This window comes from Nerophis lumbriciformis, linkage group LG11 (genome assembly GCF_033978685.3).
Source record: "Nerophis lumbriciformis linkage group LG11, RoL_Nlum_v2.1, whole genome shotgun sequence".
Lineage (NCBI taxonomy): Eukaryota > Metazoa > Chordata > Actinopteri > Syngnathiformes > Syngnathidae > Nerophis > Nerophis lumbriciformis.
The window spans coordinates 41,052,036-41,074,827 of record NC_084558.2 but is presented as its reverse complement, the minus strand read 5'-3'; the positions used below and the strand labels follow the sequence as shown (position 1 = coordinate 41,074,827).

Genomic DNA, 22,792 nt, shown 5'->3' with positions numbered 1-22,792 from the left:
ATGTGACATGTCACCCCATGGTAAAGGTTTTGAATAATTTACATTATTTGTTCAGGAACATTCGTTGTAAAAGGGGAGATGTTATGAATTTTGTCGTAATCAAGCAGCCGTAGCCTGCAGGAATGCACAGCGGAGTGGGGGTGGTGTCTATAACGCTGGAAATGAAGAGATGTCAAAAATGTGTTAAGCAATAGGCTAAATGACGTCCACCTGTAGTGTAAATAAAAGAATCGACTTTATGAACTGAAGTGTTTCTTTCTTCTGTCACTCGGACATAATAGATGGTGTATTAGGAGAAAGACATTAACAAAACGAGAAAAATCTAAATACATCAACACGGAAGTTTTCCGTCAGTTGAAAGCGCTAAATGTCAGTTTAGATCATTTTTCCATTAATCGCCCAGCCTTAGTATGGCTTCAAATAGAAGAAAGAAAGAATCCATTAAATTTTGTCCGGAACAAACAAAGGCATTAGCGTTTGACATTTCCCTTCATTTCCCAGGATTGACTGCAAGAGCTGTCACATTTATAGGTGAAAAGTGCAGATCAAAAGCCTAAAATTTCACTTCAAAGAAGTCTGCCCCATAGTTTCTGTATTTCTATCTGTTTTCCTCCAGGACAAATAGTCCAAACAAGACAAAGTAGGTCAAAGGCAAAGCAGAAATATAATTTCTCTCTAAGTGGAGCAATCTTAACAAGTTATTTCCCATGAGTGAGTAGTACTCCTGTTGAGTAATAGTCTTATTACTTATCAGTAATGGATAGCATGTCATAGATGCATGTACCTCCAAGAAGCTGTCTCTGCAACACATGAAGTCGGCTTTCTTCATGATGTCGTCTGACGTGAGAACCAGCTCGCTCTGGCTGAGCGCCGGCTCGTTCGGGCAAGTGTAAACTGCCTGCGGGAATAGAGAAGATCCAAAAGGTATTAATGGAAAACTAGTGGCGAGTGTGTGTGTGTGTCATGCTCACACGGGCCTTTCAATCCACAACAACACTTTATGGACACATTCATGGACTCCTGTTTCTATTTCACCTTTAACTTACCTTCTTTCATTCCCATTAGAAGCTCCTTGATGTGTGACTGTGAAGGAGTTGTGCTCTATTAAACGTAATGGTGTACAAGCAGAGCCCATCTTGTCTTTAATGGAGTGTGACAAAGCCAAAAAGAATGAATGCGAGGCTTTGTACGCTGGCGACAGACTGTTGAGTCATCCCCGACCACGGCACTACTTCTAACAGCAAAACTATATCCAAGTGTCCCTCACCCGAATATTGTCCAGGACCCTCTTGAACTCCAGCGGCTCGTCCTTGCCTTCCATGGCGGCGGGGTCCAGGCCGTCGCCGCCATAAATGAACTGGATGATGTCACCTGTGGAGCTTCGTACCGTGAGGTCGTACTGCGAGCACAGATCCTCCAGCGACTTCACCAGACGCCTCTGTCAGCAAATGAATATGATTATTTAACGAAGAAATCTTGCACTTTAATTTTGATTGGCCTTTGCTAGAGTGCCAGCTTGAAATAGTTAGTGGGCCACCTCTCTTTGAATTTGAAATGAAATGTATGAATGCATGATAATATGCATGCTATATTTTCTAAATAAATAAAATTTAAAACAGGGGGGAAAGTCAACCATTACCGGGTTCCTAAAATGTTTACCGCTACTTTACCATAAATGTGTCCCAACTTTGCTGAACTGGGCTTTGTTTTGGTTTCATTGTTTTTACTACAGGATCACAATCTATTTAATTTTTTTTTATTTATAATTTAGATTAACATACTTTGTATAATCAATCTAAATAAACGTTTTTGTGGCACTCACTGGGCTTAATCGAGGATCTAGGGCAGTGGTTCTCAAACATTTTTCACCAAGTATCAACTCAAAATATCATGGCTCTCCATGTACCACCATTATAACCAACATAAAACACAGTAGCATAGTAGGCCTAAGTATCCATTAAAAACAAGGTGGCGGTTTTATTAAACAAATATATTTAATATACTTGGCCACTGTAACGTGACACATAGTTTGATCAGTAACACTGTGCTTGAATATCGAAAAAAACTCGCTGCACTTTAATAAAGTGATTCTTTGGCATACCACGAGATAGAGACCGTGTACCACAAATTGAGAATCACTGACCGAGGGTGCTCAAGTTCATGCCATCCCATGTGTGCTGGTATGACAATAACGTTTCTAGAAATAATTTTAATCTTATAGCATTGTTATTGTTGTTTCGTTTAGCGAGAAATCCCACTTTACTCGTGTTTCTGTGTTTTAACTCTGTCCTGTTAGCCAAACACAGTGTTTCTCAAAATGTTTTCTGTTGCGCCCCCAACCCCAGGAAAAATTTAATATTTTGTGCCCCCACTCTATGCCACAACTATAAATAGTATAATTTGTCTATAAATTGTTATAAGTACACCTCTGCATAAAACGGCATCATATTTAATATTAAATAAAACAACATTGAAATGTAGATTAACTTACAACAAACAACTTTTTTAACAATGTGTTTAGTAACAGAAAATATTTAAATTGCATCAATTTGCCTGAAATTCCATAAGATGTCCTTGTTTAAACCACATTTTTTTGACTGACTTGAACCAGCAGGTACCAATGAGTAAGAAAAGTTGGTTGTGCATAAATTTGCCAAAATAGGTGCCATTTTGGGGTTCTTCCATAACAGTACCCATATGTAGAAGCACAGTATATCTGACTACGGTAGCCGTAATGCGCAAATGCAAAGAGGTAACAAAACATTTTGGCAGATTTTTGAGCGCCGTGTGTAATGTTCGACATTCTCAATGAAACATCAAATTTTTGCGATTGCTTGCTAGCGTAATTTCTTGAACAGGCGCCAACTTGCAATCCACATATATCTCTTATGTGTGACTGCCATCTACTGGTCACACTTATTACACCATGTACCAAGTAACATTACTGTAAATTCCGGACTATAAGCCGCTACTTCTTTCCTACACTACCTGCGGCTTAAAAGATGGGGCAGCTAATTTGTCTTTGCTGACGGCCATAATAAAAATTATTAAAATAAATTTAAAAAACAAGCCGAACCACGAAGGGGGTGTTTTATTGTTTGTGCTATGGTGCCATTTTTTGAAAATAATTCACTCACTGCAGGTGCTGCATGGCCTTCCATTTAGTGCTTTCAACAACCGGAAGTAGAGTGCCGTTCCGTCTTCTAATCGTCCGTAGCGTTGCTACTCGTATGAATTCTTCATTCATCACTCCAAACACAATGGAAGTTTGACAGTGTATTCAAAACTGTTGATACTAAACTGTCCCATGTGTGATGTCTGTAGGAGTGTTTTCTTGCATATTTCTACATGCTATCGTAATGTAATGACTCTTGTGTCGTTAGCATTAGCTAATATTACGAGTGTTTGTGTTAGTATTACTAACTTACAACGGCATTCTTTTTGTATCGTTTCAGTTGCGCAAATTCCTCAGTAACTTCACCAAGACGTCACCGTGGAGTTATTCAGTCTGTTTAGCTGATTGGAGAGCTAGCTTCCACTGCTAGTGGGTCCATGACGATGACTTCTGTTTTGTTTGACCATACGTTTTACTGCCGTATTACAGACACCGTTTGGAAACAATTAATGCGGAATAAACGTTTACAGAATCTTACTGTGTAAATATCTAATTTCGCAGCATATATATCTGTGGCTTATAGTCTGGTGCGGCTAATATATGGAAAAATATTTGTCTTCTAATATTTAGTGGGGGCGGCTTATATCCCGGTGCGCTCTATAGCCCGGAAAATACGATACTTTGAGATCGGTAAACACAACCAGAATTAATACTTCTATTTGGCGCACCAGGTTGTTAGGTACAATGTCGATTTTTGAGAAAGAGGAAAGGATTTTAAGTGCAACTTATGGTCTGGAAAAAAAATTATATTTGGTATTTTAACTATGCCTGGAGTGAAGAGACAATATCAGCACAGTTCTGTTACCTAAATTATTTTTCTGATGTTAATTATTTTTTAAAATAAAAAAATGTTTTGTTGAATCCGTGGAATGTATGGAACATGGTATTGGCATAAAACCCATGTGGCTATATCTCATGTATTTGCTAATTCTATGCTAAAAACTCACTCGTGTTACTTTTAATACTCAAATTAATCATCTTTAGCTTAGGAACATTGAAATAAAGTTGCTCGAGATTCCTAAAAGTTGTGGAACACTAAACTACCTGCATGTATCCGGTCTCTGCAGTTTTCACAGCAGTGTCCACCAGTCCCTCACGGCCAGCCATAGTGTGAAAGAAAAACTCTGTGGGCGTCAGGCCCGAGTAGAAGCTGTCAGCTACAAAGCCTTTAGCGGCAGGCAACTGCAGAAATACAAACAAGCGTCACCAGGCAGGAATAAAGATACAACACCAGGAAGATTTTGATCCATGCAGGTTGAGCATCACAATTTTGTTCACAAAAGCAAGACATTTTAACATAAAAATGGGCATGGAGGAACTCTTACTTTTGAATGCTTTTCAAAATGAGGCAGGGAGCGATTTTCAAAACCATCAGGCACTCGGGAGCCACTTATGGCTTGCTGTCCCACACAAGCAATCATCTGTGATATATTAATAAAAGATCCTGCATGTACAAGAGAGAGACATCAGAAGAAAAGTAATGACAAACACTGAAGAATGGAGACATCCTTTTGCTTCCACTGTGTTTTGCAACAAGACCAACATAGACATACAATGCAAATAATATTAAAGTATCCAAACATTCATTTTGTTTCCAACTTTCCAAAGCAAAAATGTAGCTCCACATTTCTCTTACATAACAGCATGGCCTAACAAAGCATTGAATGACTTTAATGTGTGTTATGGGGTGCCCTCCATAAGTATTATGGTATTTTCTGAAAGCTGCAAAATTCTTTGAACACCACTGTAGCTCCATGGAAACCTTTTCCAAGAACCGGCAGTGGGTTTATTTTCAAAGTAGTAGGTGAAGCGTTTCCTGAAGCTGTCTCTGATAGTTTATATAATACTGTAACTGCATCATAAAGCCTATATGAACTCCATGGTGTTCAGGGATGAATAGTCTCTCCTATTGCTATTGTACTATTTTTTCAGCTACAGTTACATTAATCATTAGTAATGTAGCAGCCTAGTTTTGAATGGCAGAGTCCCTGCTATCACATGTTGTTAAAAATATGACATTTACATAATAAAGAATCAAATACAGGCTTCACAAATGCTGTAATAAATTAAGCATGATGAGTTGACCCCAAAAGGGACAAGCGGTAGAAAAGGGATGGATGGATGGATGGAGTTGAGCCGATGTCAGCATGTGGCCCCAGATTTAAATCTTTTTTTCAAACGCTTATTGCAAACGCTTACTTACAGTAAGTCACTAATTTGACTTAGTAAGTCATTATTTTGTTTTAGTATTTTACTAAGTCAAGATATTGACTTACTAAGTCATAATAATGACATAATTAGTATCTCAGGTAAATAGGACTGTTTTGTGTTTTGTTTTTACTTTACGGAATAAATATCGAGATATATATATCGTCTATCGCCATTCAGCAAATGGAGCGAAAAACACAACCAAAAATTAGTAGGCCTCTTCACGCGACGAAGCCTGCCTTTTTTGCACCCTTTGCTGTATGCTGTTATGGAATATTTGTGTTGTTGTACCAGATGTTATTTTGTAATGCTAAATATTTTTATTATATTTATCATAAGATATTGTTATTTGGTTATTTTTTAATAAATATATGTTCAATGTAATCAGAGTCTGTAGTCTACCCCCCCCCCCCCAGCTGTGGCGGCAGCGATGAGGTGGAGACGTGATGGCGACAGGCCGAGTTACACTGTTCCTTACACCCACTCACCCACCCCCATTCCCTAGGAATTAACTATAGACCATTAATTATTAACAAAATGTCACATGAATGTTTTTTAAAGTAATAACTTTGTGAAATGAAAAAAACAAAACACAAGTAATGTTAAAAAAAAATGGTGTTTACATTTTCATATATATATAAAACACAAAGCAGTTTGGCTAATGAAGATAAAGTTGTGGTTCAATGCAACAGTTTGGCCCAAAAAAAATAGGAGTGATACCTCGCACATCTAATACACAATCTTCGCGCCTCATCGACAACTCGGTATGTTGACACTTCACAGCCTGCGTTCAATTCAATGAGCTGACAAAACATTTTAGCTAGTATTGATGTTATTGGAACACTGACAAAGTTAGCAGATTAGTGACCATCCCAGTAAACAAACGGCAAGACTTCTATAAAGTAGTTGTAGCAACGTTCCCTACACATGTTTGCTGCATGTTTCTTCACGTGATTAACTCTGTCACAGCAGCTGAGTGAAGGACGCTGTATTGAGAAAATGCTTTTAGCGTGGGACAAATGTGCCTGTCTCCAATTATGTCCACGCCATCTAATAACAGCAGTGCGCTCCTAAACGCATGTTGAAACTCAACATGCGGCAGTGAAACAAGAGAAATAGCGATCGGTTCCGTTTACTCAGAGTGAACATCTCCGGAGCAAGGGCGTGGAGTTCCTTTCCGCCATGTTTGCTAGTGAGCATATGCCGGCGCTACCGGAAATTAACAGTGTTGCATAAAATTTTCAATAATTACAAATTTAAACCATATTACTAACCATCTGGAATTTTACCGCAGTTTATCATTAAACCATTTACCGTTACATCCCTAATGTGTATGCAAAGCTTGTCAGGAATGATGTTACTGTTGTGCTGTTGCTTGCTACAAAAAAGTAGAGTTGTCGTTCTGCAAGGCAAAACTGTCGTCTTTTTCACTAGTCAAGCCAATGGCGTCAGAGACACGCCCGCCGGGTGGGTGTTGTTGTACGGCAAAGCTTGAGACATTCCGAGGTGTTTACTTAATCATGTGATTATGCACGGATTCGCGAGATCTTGTAAAAGTCTGGGCTATTCCGCAGCACGGAGCCGCAACAGAACGCGGGTGGGGATTGCAGGATGGCGGATGGCCGTGCGGTTACGTAGCGGCTACTTTTTGCTGTCGTTTCGCATTCTGTAGAAATCATGGGTACCAACGGGGACAATAAAAAATGACAAAAACTTGCGCATGCATTGTATAGTACTTGTTGTACACCAGACGGACTTGCCTTTAGAGCCGCACAGAGCCATGATCAGGGGACTGTTGCTCTTGTCCAGCTCCCTCAGGCAGGCGCTGCCGGCTCGGTCTCGGATGACCGAGAGCTCTCGGAGGATGAGGGCCTGAAAAAAAGAACCCCCACAAAAAACAGGGAAAAAGCAAACTTTAAATAATAGTAGTCATGCTTTAATAATAGTCATGCTTTATTGCTTTCTTCTCCACTACACACTCCTTTGTTTTCCTCAACGGGACTAAAAATTGATGCATGTCAGCAGCGATTAATTAGGAAAATACTCAAAATAAACAGAATAAACTTGACATTAAAAGGATATCTGCTTCTGTGTGATTACTGGACGTTAGTAAGTACACACTCACCCATTAGACAACTCCCACATTGTTTATGTCATGCAGTGCTTCCATTCTTAAGTGGCCCACATTAAAAAACACTGCTTTATTAAATTATCGTGAATGTCAGGGACAATCCTCTTGATAAAAAAACAACAACATTGACATTCAAATAAATTCTCCCCAGTTCATTAAAACGATGATTTACTATTGGTGAACAGTGACTGTCAAAACAATGGCAGTTCTTGCTTCAATGAGGCCCTGTGCGAGCCAGAGTCGAGTATAAAGAGAGTATGGACAACTAAACGAGAGACGCCATGTTTGGTACCTAAGACGTGTGTGGAAGCTGCAATTGAGTTATTCTGAAGTTAGTTTTCCTGATGAAAAAAAACACACAACTCCACCTTACAAACGTACAATAAAACATACTTTTATTTTGTGACAGTAGTGTATAAAATAATTTAGGGCAATTTTGCGTTCGTGACCAGCGGCCCTCTAACATGCTGCCGCCAAAATCCTCATTAGCTTTGGACGAACAATTATAAGAAACTATTGACTTTTGTGGAAAGTATGTCAACTGTGGTGTCTGCCTCCAATAAACTGTGTGTAATCACTGTGCTATATATGCCTATGCTTTTACTTTTGTAAATATTTGTCATAGGTTTTGCTGTGGCAAGTCATGGATTCTTAAATTTCATTATCACCATTGAATATTGAACTAATGCTTCTTTTTACTGTAATATGTATTAGTTTAGTTTGGATTATTGGTGACACATGCACAAAAGGTGTAATGTTGAAGCAATGTTTTGTCAGGCAAAAGGTATTAATTTACTGTAACTGAGAGTGCGAATTCACTGTAACTGAGAGTGCGATATGCCACGTTTCCCATGCTAGTTAACCTTGCACAAGAAACTGTTTTTATTAGCTCTAAAGCTTTCCCGGCAAACCTTCACGTCTCCTATTTTTCTCTTTTCTGGGTTGCGGGTAAGTATGCAATTACGTCCTGCATTTTTTGCGAGTGGCACATCCTCATGCCGTACAACAGGACATGTTTACTCGGCAAACACTCTTCAATTAAAATAAATGTATAATCAGGGAAGTGCAGTGGCTTCAAACTGGTATGTAACATGGTGCCCTGTAGTCACGCGAGTGCTTTTCAGCAATCGTTAAGGAGATCGCTTAAAACCGGATTGTCCATACTCAATACATAACTCTGATGCAAGGCCCCGCGCCCACACATTTTTTTTTCAACATTTCCCAACCACCCTTCACAGCCTGCCCTGCGGGCTCGGCATCTCATTCAGGCACTGCTGCACTCAACACAACATGGCGCCGTGCTAATTCCCCACATAGAATAAACATACAATATTCCACCACGGATTGACAAGTCACAAAATTTGGTAGTGTTGAAATTGCCATGTAAAATCGCTATTGCTAATCAGTAGCATGTACAGTACAGGCCAAAAGTTTGGACACACCTTCTCATTCAATGCGTTTTCTTTATTTTCATGACTATTTACATTGTACATTGTCATTGAAGGCATCAAAACTATGAATGAACACATGTGGAGTTATGTACTTAGCAAAAAAAAGGTGAAATAACTGAAAACATGTTTTAAATTCTAGTTTCTTCAAAATAGCCACCCTTTGCTCTGATTACTGCTTTGCACACTCTTGGCATTCTCTCGATGAGCTTCAAGAGGTAGTCACCTGGAATGGTTTTCACTTCACAGGTGTCATAGTTTTGATGCTTTCAGTGACAATCCACAAGGTAAATAGTCTTGAATTTAAAGAAAACGCTTTGAAATGAGAAGGTGTGTCCAAACGTTTGGTCTCTACTGTATATTTCAGGTCTGATGTAAATTAGCATTGAGTTAGGGCATTTAAAAAAAATGTAGCGTTACTTTTGAGCACTTTCTATCAGACATGCTTGTTTTATTGGAATGGAAAATTGATAAAAAAGACAACAGGTGTAACGTATTGGAAAATAGTTGAAGTATTAAGCCTAGCAACACAAATCTGACATGCAGGATGTTTTTTTGTTTTTGTTTTTTAATCTACAGGTTTTGAAAACGAAAAGTGTCAAAATCGGCCCCCGCATCCTTGGATTTTTCCTTGCGGCCCTTAGTGGAAAAAGTTTGAACACCCCTGACCCTGAGGCACTCCACTATGAATACACCTGTTTGCCCGCCAAGCGTTTGAGCCGGTCCCGAGTCACAAGCAACAAAAGTATGAAAATACGGTACCGTTTGATTTGACATAAATTGGTAACTACAACATTTTGTCGGTAACTAGGGATGACCGATAATGGCTTTTTGCCGATATCCGATATTCCCATATTGTCCAACTCTTTAATTACCGATACCGATATCAACTGATGTATACAGTCGTGGAATTAACACATTATCATGCCTAATTTGGACAACCAGGTATGGTGAAGATAAGGTACTTTTAAAAAAAATTCATAAAATAAAATAAGATAAATAAATTAAAAACATTTCCTTGAATAAAAAAGAAAGTAAAACAATATAAAAATAGTTACATTGAAACTAGTAATTAATGAAAATTAGTCAAATTAACTGTTAAAGGTTAGTATTGTTAGTGGACCAGCAGCACTGTATCCCTTGCAGACTGTATTGATATATATTGATATATAATGTAGGAACCAGAATATTAATAACAGAAAGAGACAACCCTTTTGTGTGAATGAGTGTGAGGAGGGGTGGGGAGGAAGTTTTTTTGGGTTGGTGCACTAATTGTAAGTGTATCTTGTGTTTTTTATGTTGATTTAATAAAAAAACTAACAAAACAAAAAACAAATAACAAAAAAACAAAAACGATACCGATAATAAAAAACGATACCGATAATTTCCGATATTACATTTTAACGCATTTATCGGCAGGCCAATATTATCGGACATCTCTATCGGTAACTATAAAAAAAGAACCGAATTGGTTACCTATCCCTAAAGATGATAATGTCCCAGTATCACTAACCCGCTTCTAGATGCTAAAACCCCCCGAGCCCCAAAAAGCACATTCTTCAGTCACGGTAAACATCAGGGGCAATCATTCTGGTATTACGCCAAAAACAAAAGAAAATTTGCTCGGGTTCAATAATCAATCACAGTTTAATTACATAGCCCTAATCACAAAGGGGTTCACAAACCCACAACATCCCTTGATATAAACTCACATCAAGATTTACGGGTGGTGAGCAGTGCCAAAAGAGCAGGCATCTAATAAGTTAACGTCTTTCATCTTGTGAAGACACGACTCCCACTTACTGTCAATAAAATCTCTGAAACTTGAAAAGAAGCGATAATTTGCTCTGCATTTCTACATGCTATGGGACGGCGTGGCGCAGTGGGAGAGTGGCCGTGCACGACCCGAGGGTCCCTGGTTCAATCCCCACCTAGTACCAACCTCGTCATGTCCGTTGTGTCCTGAGCAAGACACTTCACCCTTGCTCCTGATGGGTGCTGGTTAGCGCCTTGCATGGCAGCTCCCTCCATCAGTGTGTGAATGTGTGTGTGAATGGGTAAATGTGGAAGTAGTGTCAAAGCGCTTTGAGTACCTTGAAGGTAGAAAAGCGCTATACAAGTACAACCCATTTATAATGATAATAAATGGGTTATCATTTATTTATTTACCTTCCATACAGCTGAATGATGAATAAGGTTCCATGCAAACATGTTTATTTACCTCCAAGGTCTCCTCAGCTGTACAGCCCGGCTGCTGCTGAAGTTTGCCCGTCTTCAGTGCTTCGATGTATTCATCACACTTGTGATAGCCGTCATCCAGAAGGTCCTGCTTGGCCTTCAGCAGACCCTGACCAGGTGTCACATCTCCAATACCGATGGAAAAGCCACGATTAGCTGGAAGTCATAGAGATTTAAAAAAAAATATGAAGACCAAGGAAAATAGCAGAGAATATATGTTCCTTAAGAGTTAGATACTCGTGTTAAACAATGCCACAGCATCAAATCATAAGGTTCACGCATTTGGCTGTGAGCTTGCATGCAGTTTTGGAGGACTCTGGTCTGTTTTGAGGAAAAAAGAAAAAAGTTTTAAATGTTTTTATCTAATCATGGCTTGTGCATATTAACACCAAAGTGCATCATAAATGCTGGTAAAAACAACGATTTTAATGTCGACTGGCGAGTGTGCAGGTGTACCTAATGTTGTGACCGGGTAAATGTAATGTTTATAAAGTTTATTTTCAAACACGTCTGGGAAAAAAATATATATATATACATATATATTTAAAAAGTGTAAATTTCAAAAGATAAATTATGATACTGAAGAGGAAGGTCTGTGGTTTAATTTGCAATCTGAGAACGCCTCCAGAATTGCGCAGACAAACTCAGATAACGAGTCATAAAAGTGACGGTAGAGCAGAATTTACATCAAAGCATATCCAGTACATATTATCTGGACCACAAGGAAGTGGTTTATATAAGAGAACGACCGATTATCGTCGCCGATATTTGCCATTTTAACAGATATTAGTATCTGCTTTTTCCCCCCAACTACAACAGAACTACATCAGCAGATATGATATATACACATATGATACCAGTATCTAGTATAGAAAAAAATATATTTGTGAAGTAGATAATCACTGCTCAAGCGCAACCCTTTATGCCCTGGATGAGAAGAGTTCCCTTTTTTATTTTTTATTTATTTACCGCAGCTCTCATGCAGCTACGCCCACCCTCCTCCCCCCGTCCCTTACTCTCCCTACTGCAGCGCTGGTCACTTGTACAGTACGTCTACTCTGATCACTTATCAAAACCTAAATTAATAATAATAATTTTACTTTTTCATTCGAACCCTTTTACCGTATTGCTTTTGCACTATCTTGTTTAGCTTATTCATTGTTTATGTTCTTTGTTTGTTTTTGTTTGCTATATGCTTTTAAACCTGTAAAGCACTTTGGTCCAATTTAAAAATTGTTGTAAACATAAATAAAGTTGCCTTGCCTTGCCTAAATTCTTTGCTGGGAAATCAATTTTTTTGTCTTTTTTTCCCCGGCGTCTGTCTTATTTGTTTTCACGACTGCAGCGATGGCGTCTGCTCGAAAAGCGTCTGTCCGCAACACTCGGAACATGGGTTCAATAAAGGAGCGCGGTGAGTTTCATGTTTTGTGATTCGATTAAATACCACAACATATTTCATTTGACTAGTTGTCAGGTTTCCTCTCTGAGCTGCCACCTTAACGTGGTAGAGGAGTTTGCGTGTCCCAATGATCCTAGGAGCTATGTTGTCCGGGGGCTTCTATGCCCCCTGGTAGGGTCTCCCAAGGCAAACTGGTCCTAGGTGAGGGATCAGACAAAGAGCAGCTCGAAGACCTCTATGAAGAACACAAACAAGGAACCCAGATTTCCCTCGCCCGGACGCGGGTCACCGGGGCCCCCCTCTGGAGCCAGGCCCGGAGGTGGGGCACGATGGCGAGCGCCTGGTGGCCGGGCCTGTCCCCATGGGGCCCGGCCGGGCACAGCCCGAAGAGGCAACGTGGGTCCCCCCTCCAATGGGCTCACCACCCATAGCAGGGGCCATAGAGGCCGGGTGCAGTGTGAGCTGGGCGGCAGCCGAAGGCAGGGCACTTGGCGGTCCGATCCTCGGCTACATAAGCTAGCTCTTGGGACGTGGAACGTCACCTCGCTGGGGGGGGAAGGAGCCTGAGCTAGTGCGTGAGGTGGAGAAGTTCCGGCTAGATATAGTCGGACTCACTTCGACGCACAGCAAGGGCTCTGGAACCAGTTCTCTTGAGAGGGGCTGGACTCTCTTCCACTCTGGCGTTGCCGGCAGTGAGAGGCGACGGGCTGGGGTGGCAATTCTTGTTGCCCCCCGGCTCAAAGCCTGCACGTTGGAGTTCAACCCGGTGGACGAGAGGGTAGCCTCCCTCCGCCTTCGGGTGGGGGGACGGGTCCTGACTGTTGTTTGCGCTTACGCGCCAAGCGGCAGCTCAGATTACCCACCCTTTTTGGATTCACTCGAGGGAGTACTGGAGAGTGCTCCCCCGGGTGATTCCCTCGTTCTACTGGGGGACTTCAACGCTCATGTTGGCAACGACAGTGAAACCTGGAGAGGCGTGATTGGGAAGAATGGCCGCCCCCGGATCTGAATCAGAGTGGTGTTTTGTTATTGGACTTTTGTGCTCGTCACAGATTGTCAATAACAAACACCATGTTCAAACATAAGGGTGTCCATATGTGCACTTGGCACCAGGACACCCTAGGCCGCAGTTCCATGATCGACTTTGTAGTTGTGTCATCGGATTTGCGGTCTCATGTTTTGGACACTCGGGTGAAGAGAGGGGCGGAGCTTTCTACCGATCACCACCTGGTGGTGAGTTGGCTGCGATGGTGGGGGAGGATGCCGGACAGACCTGGCAGGCCCAAACGCATTGTGAGGGTTTGCTGGGAACGTCTGGCAGAGTCTCCTGTCAGAGAGGGTTTCAATTCCCACCTCCGGAAGAACTTTGAACATGTCACGAGGGAGGCACTAGACATTGAGTCCGAGTGGACGATGTTCCGTGCCTCTATTGTCGAGGCGGCCGATTGGAGCTGTGGCCGCAAGGTGGTTGGTGCCTGTCGTGGCGGTAATCCTAGAACCCGCTGGTGGACACCAGCGGTAAGGGATGCCGTCAAGCTGAAGAAAGAGTCCTATCGGGCTCTTTTGGCTCATAGGACTCCGGAGGCAACAGACGAGTACCGACAGGCCAAGCGATGTGCGGCTTCGGCGGTCGCAGAGGCAAAAACTCGGACATGGGAGGAGTTCGGGGAAGCCATGGAAAACGACTTCCGGATGGCTTCGAAGCGATTCTGGACCACCATCCGCCGCCTCAGGAAGGGGAAGCAGTGCAATGTCAACACCGTGTATGGTGAGGATGGTGTTCTGCTGACCTCGACTGCGGATGTTGTGGATCGGTGGAGGGAATACTTCGAAGACCTCCTCAATCCTACCAGCACGTCTTCCTATGAGGAAGCAGGGCCTGGGGAATCTGTGGTGGACTCTCCTATTTCTGGGGCTGAGGTTGCCGAGGTAGTTAAAAAGCTCCTCGGTGGCAAGGCCCCGGGGGTGGATGAGATCCGCCCGAAGTTCCTTAAGGCTCTGGATGTTGTGGGGCTGTCTTGGTTGACAAGACTCTGCAACATCGCGTGGACATCGGGGGCAGTACCTCTGGATTGGCAGACCGGGGTGGTGGTTCCTCTCTTTAAGAAGGGGAACCGGAGGGTGTGTTCTAACTATCGTGGGATCACACTCCTCAGCCTTCCCGGTAAGGTCTATTCAGGTGTACTGGAGAGGAGGCTACGCCGGATAGTCGAACCTCGGATTCAGGAGGAACAGTGTGGTTTTCGTCCTGGTCGTGGAACTGTGGACCAGCTCTATACTCTCGGCAGGGTCCTTGAGGGTGCATGGGAGTTTGCTCAACCAGTCTACATGTGCTTTGTGGACTTGGAGAAGGCATTCGACCGTGTACCCCGGGAAGTCCTGTGGGGAGTGCTCAGAGAGTATGGGGTAACGGACTGTCTTATTGTGGCGGTTCGCTCCCTGTATAATCAGTGTCAGAGCTTGGTCCGCATTGCCGGCAGTAAGTCGGACCCGTTTCCAGTGAGGGTTGGACTCCGCCAGGGCTGCCCTTTGTCACCGATTCTGTTCATAACCTTTATGGACAGAATTTCTAGGCGCAGTCAAGGCGTTGAGGGTATCTGGTTTGGTGGCTGCAGGATTAGGTCTCTGCTTTTTGCAGATGATGTGGTCCTGATGGCTTCATCTGGCCAAGATCTTCAGCTCTCACTGGATCGGTTCGCAGCCGAGTGTGAAGCGACTGGGATGGGAATCAGCACCTCCAAATCTGAGTCCATGGTTCTCGCCCGGAAAAGGGTGGAGTGCCATCTCCGGGTTGGGGAGGAGATCTTGCCCTAAGTGGAGGAGTTCAAGTACCTCGGAGTCTTGTTCACGAGTGAGGGAAGAGTGGATCGTGAGATCGACAGGCGGATCGGTGCGGCGTCTTCAGTAATGCGGACACTGTATCGATCCGTTGTGGTGAAGAAGGAGCTGAGCCGGAAGGCAAAGCTCTCGATTTACCGGTCGATCTACGTTCCCATCCTCACCTATGGTCATGAGCTTTGGGTCATGACCGAAAGGACAAGATCACGGGTACAAGCGGCCGAAATAAGTTTCCTCCGCCGGGTGGCGGGGCTCTCCCTTAGAGATAGGGTGAGAAGCTCTGTCATCCGGGGGGAGCTCAAAGTAAAGCCGCTGCTCCTCCAAATCGAGAGGAGCCAGATGAGGTGGTTCGGGCATCTGGTCAGGATGCCACCCGAACGCCTCCCTCAGGAGGTGTTTCGGGCACGTCCGACCGGTAGGAGGCCACGGGGAAGACCCAGGACACGTTGGGAAGACTATGTCTCCCGGCTGGCCTGGGAACGCCTCGGGATCCCCCGGGAGGAACTGGACGAAGTGGCTGGGGAGAGGGAAGTCTGGGCTTCCCTGCTTAAGCTGCTGCCCCCGCGACCCGACCTCGGATAAGCGGAAGAAGATGGATGGATGGATGGATGGATGGATAGTTGTCAGGTGATGGGGAGAACAAGATAGGCACGTAACGTGACAATACCTTAACGGAAACTGCATATGCAGCATTAACGTTATCAGTGTGATCAAATAGATTTTGTGGCTCCAAGTGGGTTTTGATCTGGTTGAAATGGGCACAAATGGCTCTTTTCATGCAAAAGGTTTCCGACCCCTGGTCCAGCCCTACTGACTGACATGTTTAGCAAAAGAATATCGGCTCTAAATATCGGTTACCAGCCTCCTTGACTACTAATAATCGGTATCGGCCCTTAAAAAAATGTAGTTTAAATGTCGAGTAAAATCATCATATGTCCCCCTCAAACATTGTAGGGAAGGGACTGTGACGTACAAAGATAGACGGGGGCGAGTCTTGCGAGGCGGGACATGGCGTCTGCGGCCTCCATCTGACCCCAGTCTCTCAGCAGGATGTAGAAGATGTTGTTCTTGGAGCCCGAGCCCAAGGTGCTCTTGTCCAAGCTGCCGCACATCAGCTCGCTGTTGTGGATGACCACAACTGGAGATGATTGACAGTTAGAACGGAACAAGAGAGTGAATGTAGGACACATTTTATGCTCACATGAGTCGTTGTGGCAGAGATCCTCCCCCTTGCCGCAATATTGCTTGCCCTTGGTGCGCAGGTTGGCCTTGACAAGGCAATCCTTGCTTGGCTTCAGGATGAGGCTGAATATCTGCTTGCCCGTCCACAGAGACATGGGCTGGAGGACACAATGGAGCATTAGTTTCACAGTCACAAGTCCTGACCTGCACACATTTGCTGTGTACCTTCACTATAGCCGGGCGGGGGAGAGAGATCTTTATTTTTTCGTCTTTGCCCACAAGGATTGAGGCGACTATCTGGCAAGTTTTGGCTCGGTCAAAGAAAGTGTCCTTTAAAGTCAAGAGGTAGCCGGCTAGGAGGTAGAAACATGCCATTAAAGCTTGTTGCAGTTTTCTTCCAGGACATAATCAATACCTGTCAGAAAGTCCTGAATAGCAGCAATCAGAGGTTCGCCGTTCCTTGGAGTTACCAGATTGGCTTTGGTCTGGAACATAATGGTGCAGCATTGGACAAAGGACTTGAGGAGGAGCACAATGGGGAAACATATACAGACATACCCCCATTAGGACCAGTGCTTCGGCTTTGGCCTCCTCCGTCTGAGGCAGGTGGAGATTCATTTCGTCTCCGTCAAAGTCAGCGTTGTACGGCGTGCAAACACACTCGTTGAAGCGGAACGTCCTGTGAGGTTTGACTCTGGCCTGCCAGAAAGATGAAAACGAAGCGCGCTTTTTATAACTAAAGTGGAAACAATATGAAATAGTGATTCCTTTGTTACGGATATAGTAACAATTTCACTTCTGATACGATGTTGGGCAATACTGATATTAATTTCCGACTTTTAACAGGGGCTAGGAAACACGAGCATACAACCCCAATTCTTCAGAGTTTGCACTGGCTCCCTGTTCACATTTTAGAATTGATTTTAAAACCTTGCTGTTTGTTTTTAAAGCTTTACATGGACTGGCACCTCAGTATATCTCGGACCTCATCCAAATTTACACTCCTGCGCGCGCTCTGAGGTCCGAGAGACAGCTGCAGCTCGTGGTGCCCAAGACCAGACTTAAATCCAGGGGAGACAGGGCCTTCTCTGTGGTCGGCCCTAAGCTCTGGAACACTCTGTACCTCCATGTTCAAACTGCTCCCACAGTGGAGTGTTTTAAGTCTCGTCTTAAGACCCACTTTTATTCTTTGGCTTTTAACACTACGTGAGTTGTGTGGTCCTCTGTCCTCTGTTGTCCTCTGCGTTTTTTTTTTAATAAATTGTGATTTCTATTTACTGTTTTAATTGGTTTTACCCTTTAAAATCGTTTTTAATCATATTTATTTTTATATTGGTTTTATATTTATTTATTTTTTTGTTTTTATTCAGTCATTGGTGGAGCTAAGGATAATATTTGAATATTGTTTTAAATATTGTTGTGCAGCAGTTTGGAAACATTTTTGTTGTTTAAATGTGCTTTATAAATAAAGTGGATTGGATTAATCAGTTACAATAGCAGTAGGAATATTGGAACATACTTTAATTATTTTGTTGTTAGAAAATGTTTAATCAAGTGAAGCTACTTCAAGAACACTGTGTGAAAACACTAACCTTATGACAGACGCTTTTGACATGGAGTGATAACTTGTGTTTTGGCGACATCTAGTGGTCATAATCATTCAATAAATTATGGGCATGATGCAGGAAGTTGAATTATACGGAAACGTTTGTTACTGGATACTTTCTAATAAGCTTCTGCCTTGGAGACGTCTTATGTGTAAATAATATACTTGCTTATTTTGACTAATATGTTTTAGACGGCAACATTGTTCAATTAAGGACACTTATTACATATGTTTAGCTTATGTGCTTAGCTGTTGTGTAGTTGCTAGCTCCTATTATCCTGTAGTCTACCATGTTTACCTATTGTAAATGACTGATCAAACTTTCAGAACATTTAGATGTTGGCTGTCGAGCTTTACACAAGTAAACCCACTGCAGTGCTGCTTGTATCGAAGTGCTTATATCAGAGCTTTATAGATGCAAGCAGATATCATCCTGATTCTTGTTTTTTTATTTTTTTCACAGATATGGGACCAAAATCAATATTGGATCGGGATGCCCCTTGTTTCAGAGTAAAAACTGTCACCATTAAAAACTTTATTAACAGCACAGGCATCTTAACGATGGTGGGTAAAGTGTAAAAATATGTTAACTGGTGCCATATTAATTGTATGCCATAAATGTTCAAACCGCAATTTAGATTGGATGCAAGCAATGATTGAATTAACTATTATGTTAGATCCACTATGGACTGGACTTTCACAATATTATGCTAGACCCACTTGACGTCCATTGCATCTGGTCTCCCCTAGAGGAGGGGGGGGGGGTCACCCACATCTGCGGTCCTCTCCAAGGTTTCTCATAGTCATTCATATTGACATCCCACTGGGTTGTGAGTTTTTCCTTGCCCTTATGTGGGCTCTGAACCGAGGATGTCGTTGTGGCTTGTGCAGCCCTTTGAGACACTTGTGATTTAGAGCTATATAAATAAACATTGATTGATTGATTGGTTTAAAAACAAATGATTTGGAGTGCATGAGAATGTGTACAGGAAGCATTCCTTTACACAGCAGCAACAGAACCAATGTTGTAAAAGTGGTAAGGAAAAGACTGGTCTTTCAGCGTTGATATTACGGATGTGGTGAATCGTAACAGGTAATGAGTTTTCACTCGGTTTAGCAACATTTTAAAGCTCATGTGTAGGTCGAAATGTTCAATGCTAACTAGGCATTATACTATCAATATAATAGGGATGTTGCCTACAGCCAATAGTCTATTTGACCCATCATTAATAAGAGGCCCAGGTGAAAACTTACAATGTGCGCCATGATGCTGAGTTTGTGCAGCGAGGGCTGTCGATTGAACAGGACGATGTCTCCGTCGATCATGTGCCTTTCCACCAGGTCGCCGAAGCGCAACTCCTGGGAAATCTTCTCCCGGTTTCCATATTTCAAGAACCTGATGGAAATTTAACGATATTAGGGGCGAACGGCTCATGACAAAGTAGCGAGACTGTACTGCGTACCTCTTTATTTCGCTTTTAACCGACTGGAGGAAGTTGGCGCCGGGGTGAACATCGGGGCCGTTGCGAACAAGCTTCCTCATCAGCTCAATGTTGGCTTTGTTGACCTTTTCAGACAGCATGACAAATTCAGGATTCAAGACAGAAAAGGTGCAACAGCTCAAGACGCAGTGTTTACCCTCTCTGGGTAGGTGAGGATTTTGGCCACGTGTATGGGCACGGCTACTTCGTCGATTCTCAGGTTGGGGTCGGGGGAAATGACGGTTCTGCCCGAGAAGTCCACTCTCTTGCCTGAGAGGTTGCCTCTGAATCGACCTAAACGATCACAGAAGAGTAGAAATGAACACAAACTGCCCAAAAAATTTCTGATGGATGTTAGACATCTCGTGCTCCTCCAGCCACCTTCCTTTTCCGTGAGGATACCCAAAGTGGGGTTCAGGTGTGGAGGAGCACACCACCACCTTCCTCTACAAGGCACCTGTCATTCTTGATGCGTGTTTAGGCACCTTATCATGTCGGAAAACTGCCAATATCGCAGTACCACGTTGGAATTCGTGTTTCCCCTCAATGATCCGCAGCTTTTCAGTGCCACTAGCACTTGTGCATCCCCGGAACACAACGCTACCAGCACCATGCTCGACTGTAGACAATTTTCTTGCTAGCAGGTTGTGTTGCCAGTAGGCTTGAAAAATATACACGACATACAATATAAAGGATATAAATTTGGCTAACAATCCATATTTTAATACTACAGCCATCCATCGCTGGTAGCATATTCCCTCAATTAAACATGGCGAAGATGTCAGTTACAGGTTACGGCAGTAGTAAACAGTAGGGAAGCAACGATGCTTGATACAATCCTACACGGAACAATCCATCTTTATTGACAGTGATCCTGTGTGTGTATGTGAATGTTTGTGTGTTTGTGTACGTTTATGTGTGTATGAGTGTGTGTGTGTGTGACCTCCCGATTCCCTGTCACGAAAGTGAGGCTCGTCACAAAGTAATTCATGTTCAATCAGCGCTGTGCCTCTTCCCCTTACACAGCTGAAAGTGCAGCCTAGAAGAACAAAATAAAGAAATATGACTAACACTTGCCCAGAAGTTGAAACAACATTTAAAAAGGAGCATCGACTTTACTTTCACTATCTGCTGTAGCGCACCGGTAATCCTGCTCTGACTGCAGACTTGCAGGCACTCAGAATGGACGGAGGGATTCAACACACCCACTACAATTTCCTCAGAAAAGGCATTTTTATATCTAAATATTTTTCAATCAGACTTGTTGCTTATGTGTCTGCAAAGATTCCTCTCCTCTGATATAACATGTACTAAAAACTATGCAAACAGACACTTTGTGTTCTTTTTGTTTGTTTGTGGAAAAAAAACATTTTGTTTTCTGAAATAATCATTAAACTTTATGTGTTGGTACACATTATTTTACAGTACCCCAAATTCAAACTGCATTTTAATGTATTTTCATTCAATATAAGATACAGATTTTGGGTTTTAAAAACTCCACAATCTGGGTCACCGCTTGTTGTTTACCAAAGCACTGGTGAGAAGCACTGACGTATACAAGTAATAAAAGAAAACAAATAATAGTTCACCATTTCAAAGTGTTTGGTAAATGTTCACCTTAAATAAAAGTCTTACAGTATTACAATTTTTTTGTTGAATATGTTTACATTCATATTACACCAATTATACTTTGTTTACTGCAAAATGTTTGTGATGACAAGCAAAAAAAACAAAATAACTTTGAGAAGCAAAACAGTTGTTCTCTTTACCGTACTGAAAAAGAAGCAAAACCATACAGACAGATGACAAATGACAGTTGTCAGCTGTTTGCATATATTACCTCAGTCAAACATGGTAAAAATGTTTGTTACAAGTAGTAAACAGTAGGGATGCGGTACTGGGTAAAAATCCTGCAAGGGACAATCCTGCTTTAATAATACATTTTAAAAAATTGTGATATTAATCGAGATCTGATGATACAAAAAAATTAATTGCAATCATTTTTTTTGCCATATCGACCAGCCCTAATGTAGACAATTACTGTACAGCGTGACCAATTCACTTTGTATATTAACATCTACAATATTGTACATTCATTTCTTGCTTTTCTATGCATGGTGAAGTCGTGTGTGCGCAATATTTTTTATTGGTTAATTATTTTTTTGTTTTTTTGGTGTTTTACTTTTGTAGCTGTATGTAGAAATGGCACAGCTGGAGTGGCAGCTGGTTGCATCAGCTCAGCTCTTTTAATGTCTTTAATGTCCTTTGTGTTCTTTGATATTCCCCTCTTACAACCATGTATATGTGTGCTATGGCTATGAGGTTTTTTTTCTTGGCCTCAGTCTGGAACCCCTCTCCAGGGGCCCAGGCTTAGACTGAATAGCTTTTTTCGAGAAAGCAGCGGAATTCGACAGATCACTGGCTCTTCGCACGTCTGCACTTGGTGATCACTCCAGCAGCACTGAGAGTAGACTCAGCCAAACTACCTTGAATGTTGAATGTAATGTTGCAATTTTCAATGCCAACAAAGCAATTGGCTCAAAAAACATTCCAGCATAATTCAAGTAAGGCTCTACTTTTCCAAAAATGTAATATAAACTTGCTTTGCTATTGACATGCTATTGATTAGCGTTATCGATTTTATTGGCAATTTCAACACCTCCAAATGTGTTATTAAATACCACAACTATGATGCACATTACAATAAATATAATAATATAATATGCAATACGATATAATATGTACACTACTTACAGTATTAACACTTTTTGGGGCGCAACCAAAAAAACAACATAAAAAAACCTAACTAAACACTACTGCCATCGAACGTCTTAGACTTGCAACAGCAATTCAATGTCATACTTGCAAATAATTGAGACTTAGAAATGTGATAATGAAACAATAAAACAACTGAACAAGAGTTATCATAATCAGCTAATTTTTAAATATTGCAATTAAAAAAATATTTTATTTTCAAAGTTAATGAGTATTTATTAACACACACAAAAGTACTGTACCCAAAATTGGTATTGTTGAGTACCAGTATCGATTTCCAGGGCCCGGTCTCGTTTCGAATATGAACAGTA

The 22,792-nt window shown here is 42.1% G+C and overlaps 1 protein-coding gene across 1 annotated transcript in view; it reads right to left on the bottom strand.

Moving 5' to 3' along the window:
- Positions 1-22,792, bottom strand: part of polr3a (polymerase (RNA) III (DNA directed) polypeptide A) — a 55,657-nt gene that overhangs the window by 23,653 nt on the left and 9,212 nt on the right. Inside the window, exons 8-21 of the mRNA XM_061966592.2 lie at positions 19,864-20,000; positions 19,689-19,792; positions 19,480-19,621; positions 17,178-17,318; positions 17,035-17,104; positions 16,845-16,972; positions 16,639-16,777; positions 16,411-16,575; positions 11,184-11,356; positions 7,144-7,255; positions 4,501-4,619; positions 4,220-4,357; positions 1,268-1,438; positions 785-898 (exon numbers count right to left, since the gene is read on the bottom strand). Of these exons, the coding sequence (XP_061822576.1) occupies positions 785-898; positions 1,268-1,438; positions 4,220-4,357; positions 4,501-4,619; positions 7,144-7,255; positions 11,184-11,356; positions 16,411-16,575; positions 16,639-16,777; positions 16,845-16,972; positions 17,035-17,104; positions 17,178-17,318; positions 19,480-19,621; positions 19,689-19,792; positions 19,864-20,000 (1,853 nt within the window). The remainder of the gene's footprint in view (positions 1-784; positions 899-1,267; positions 1,439-4,219; positions 4,358-4,500; positions 4,620-7,143; positions 7,256-11,183; positions 11,357-16,410; positions 16,576-16,638; positions 16,778-16,844; positions 16,973-17,034; positions 17,105-17,177; positions 17,319-19,479; positions 19,622-19,688; positions 19,793-19,863; positions 20,001-22,792) is intronic.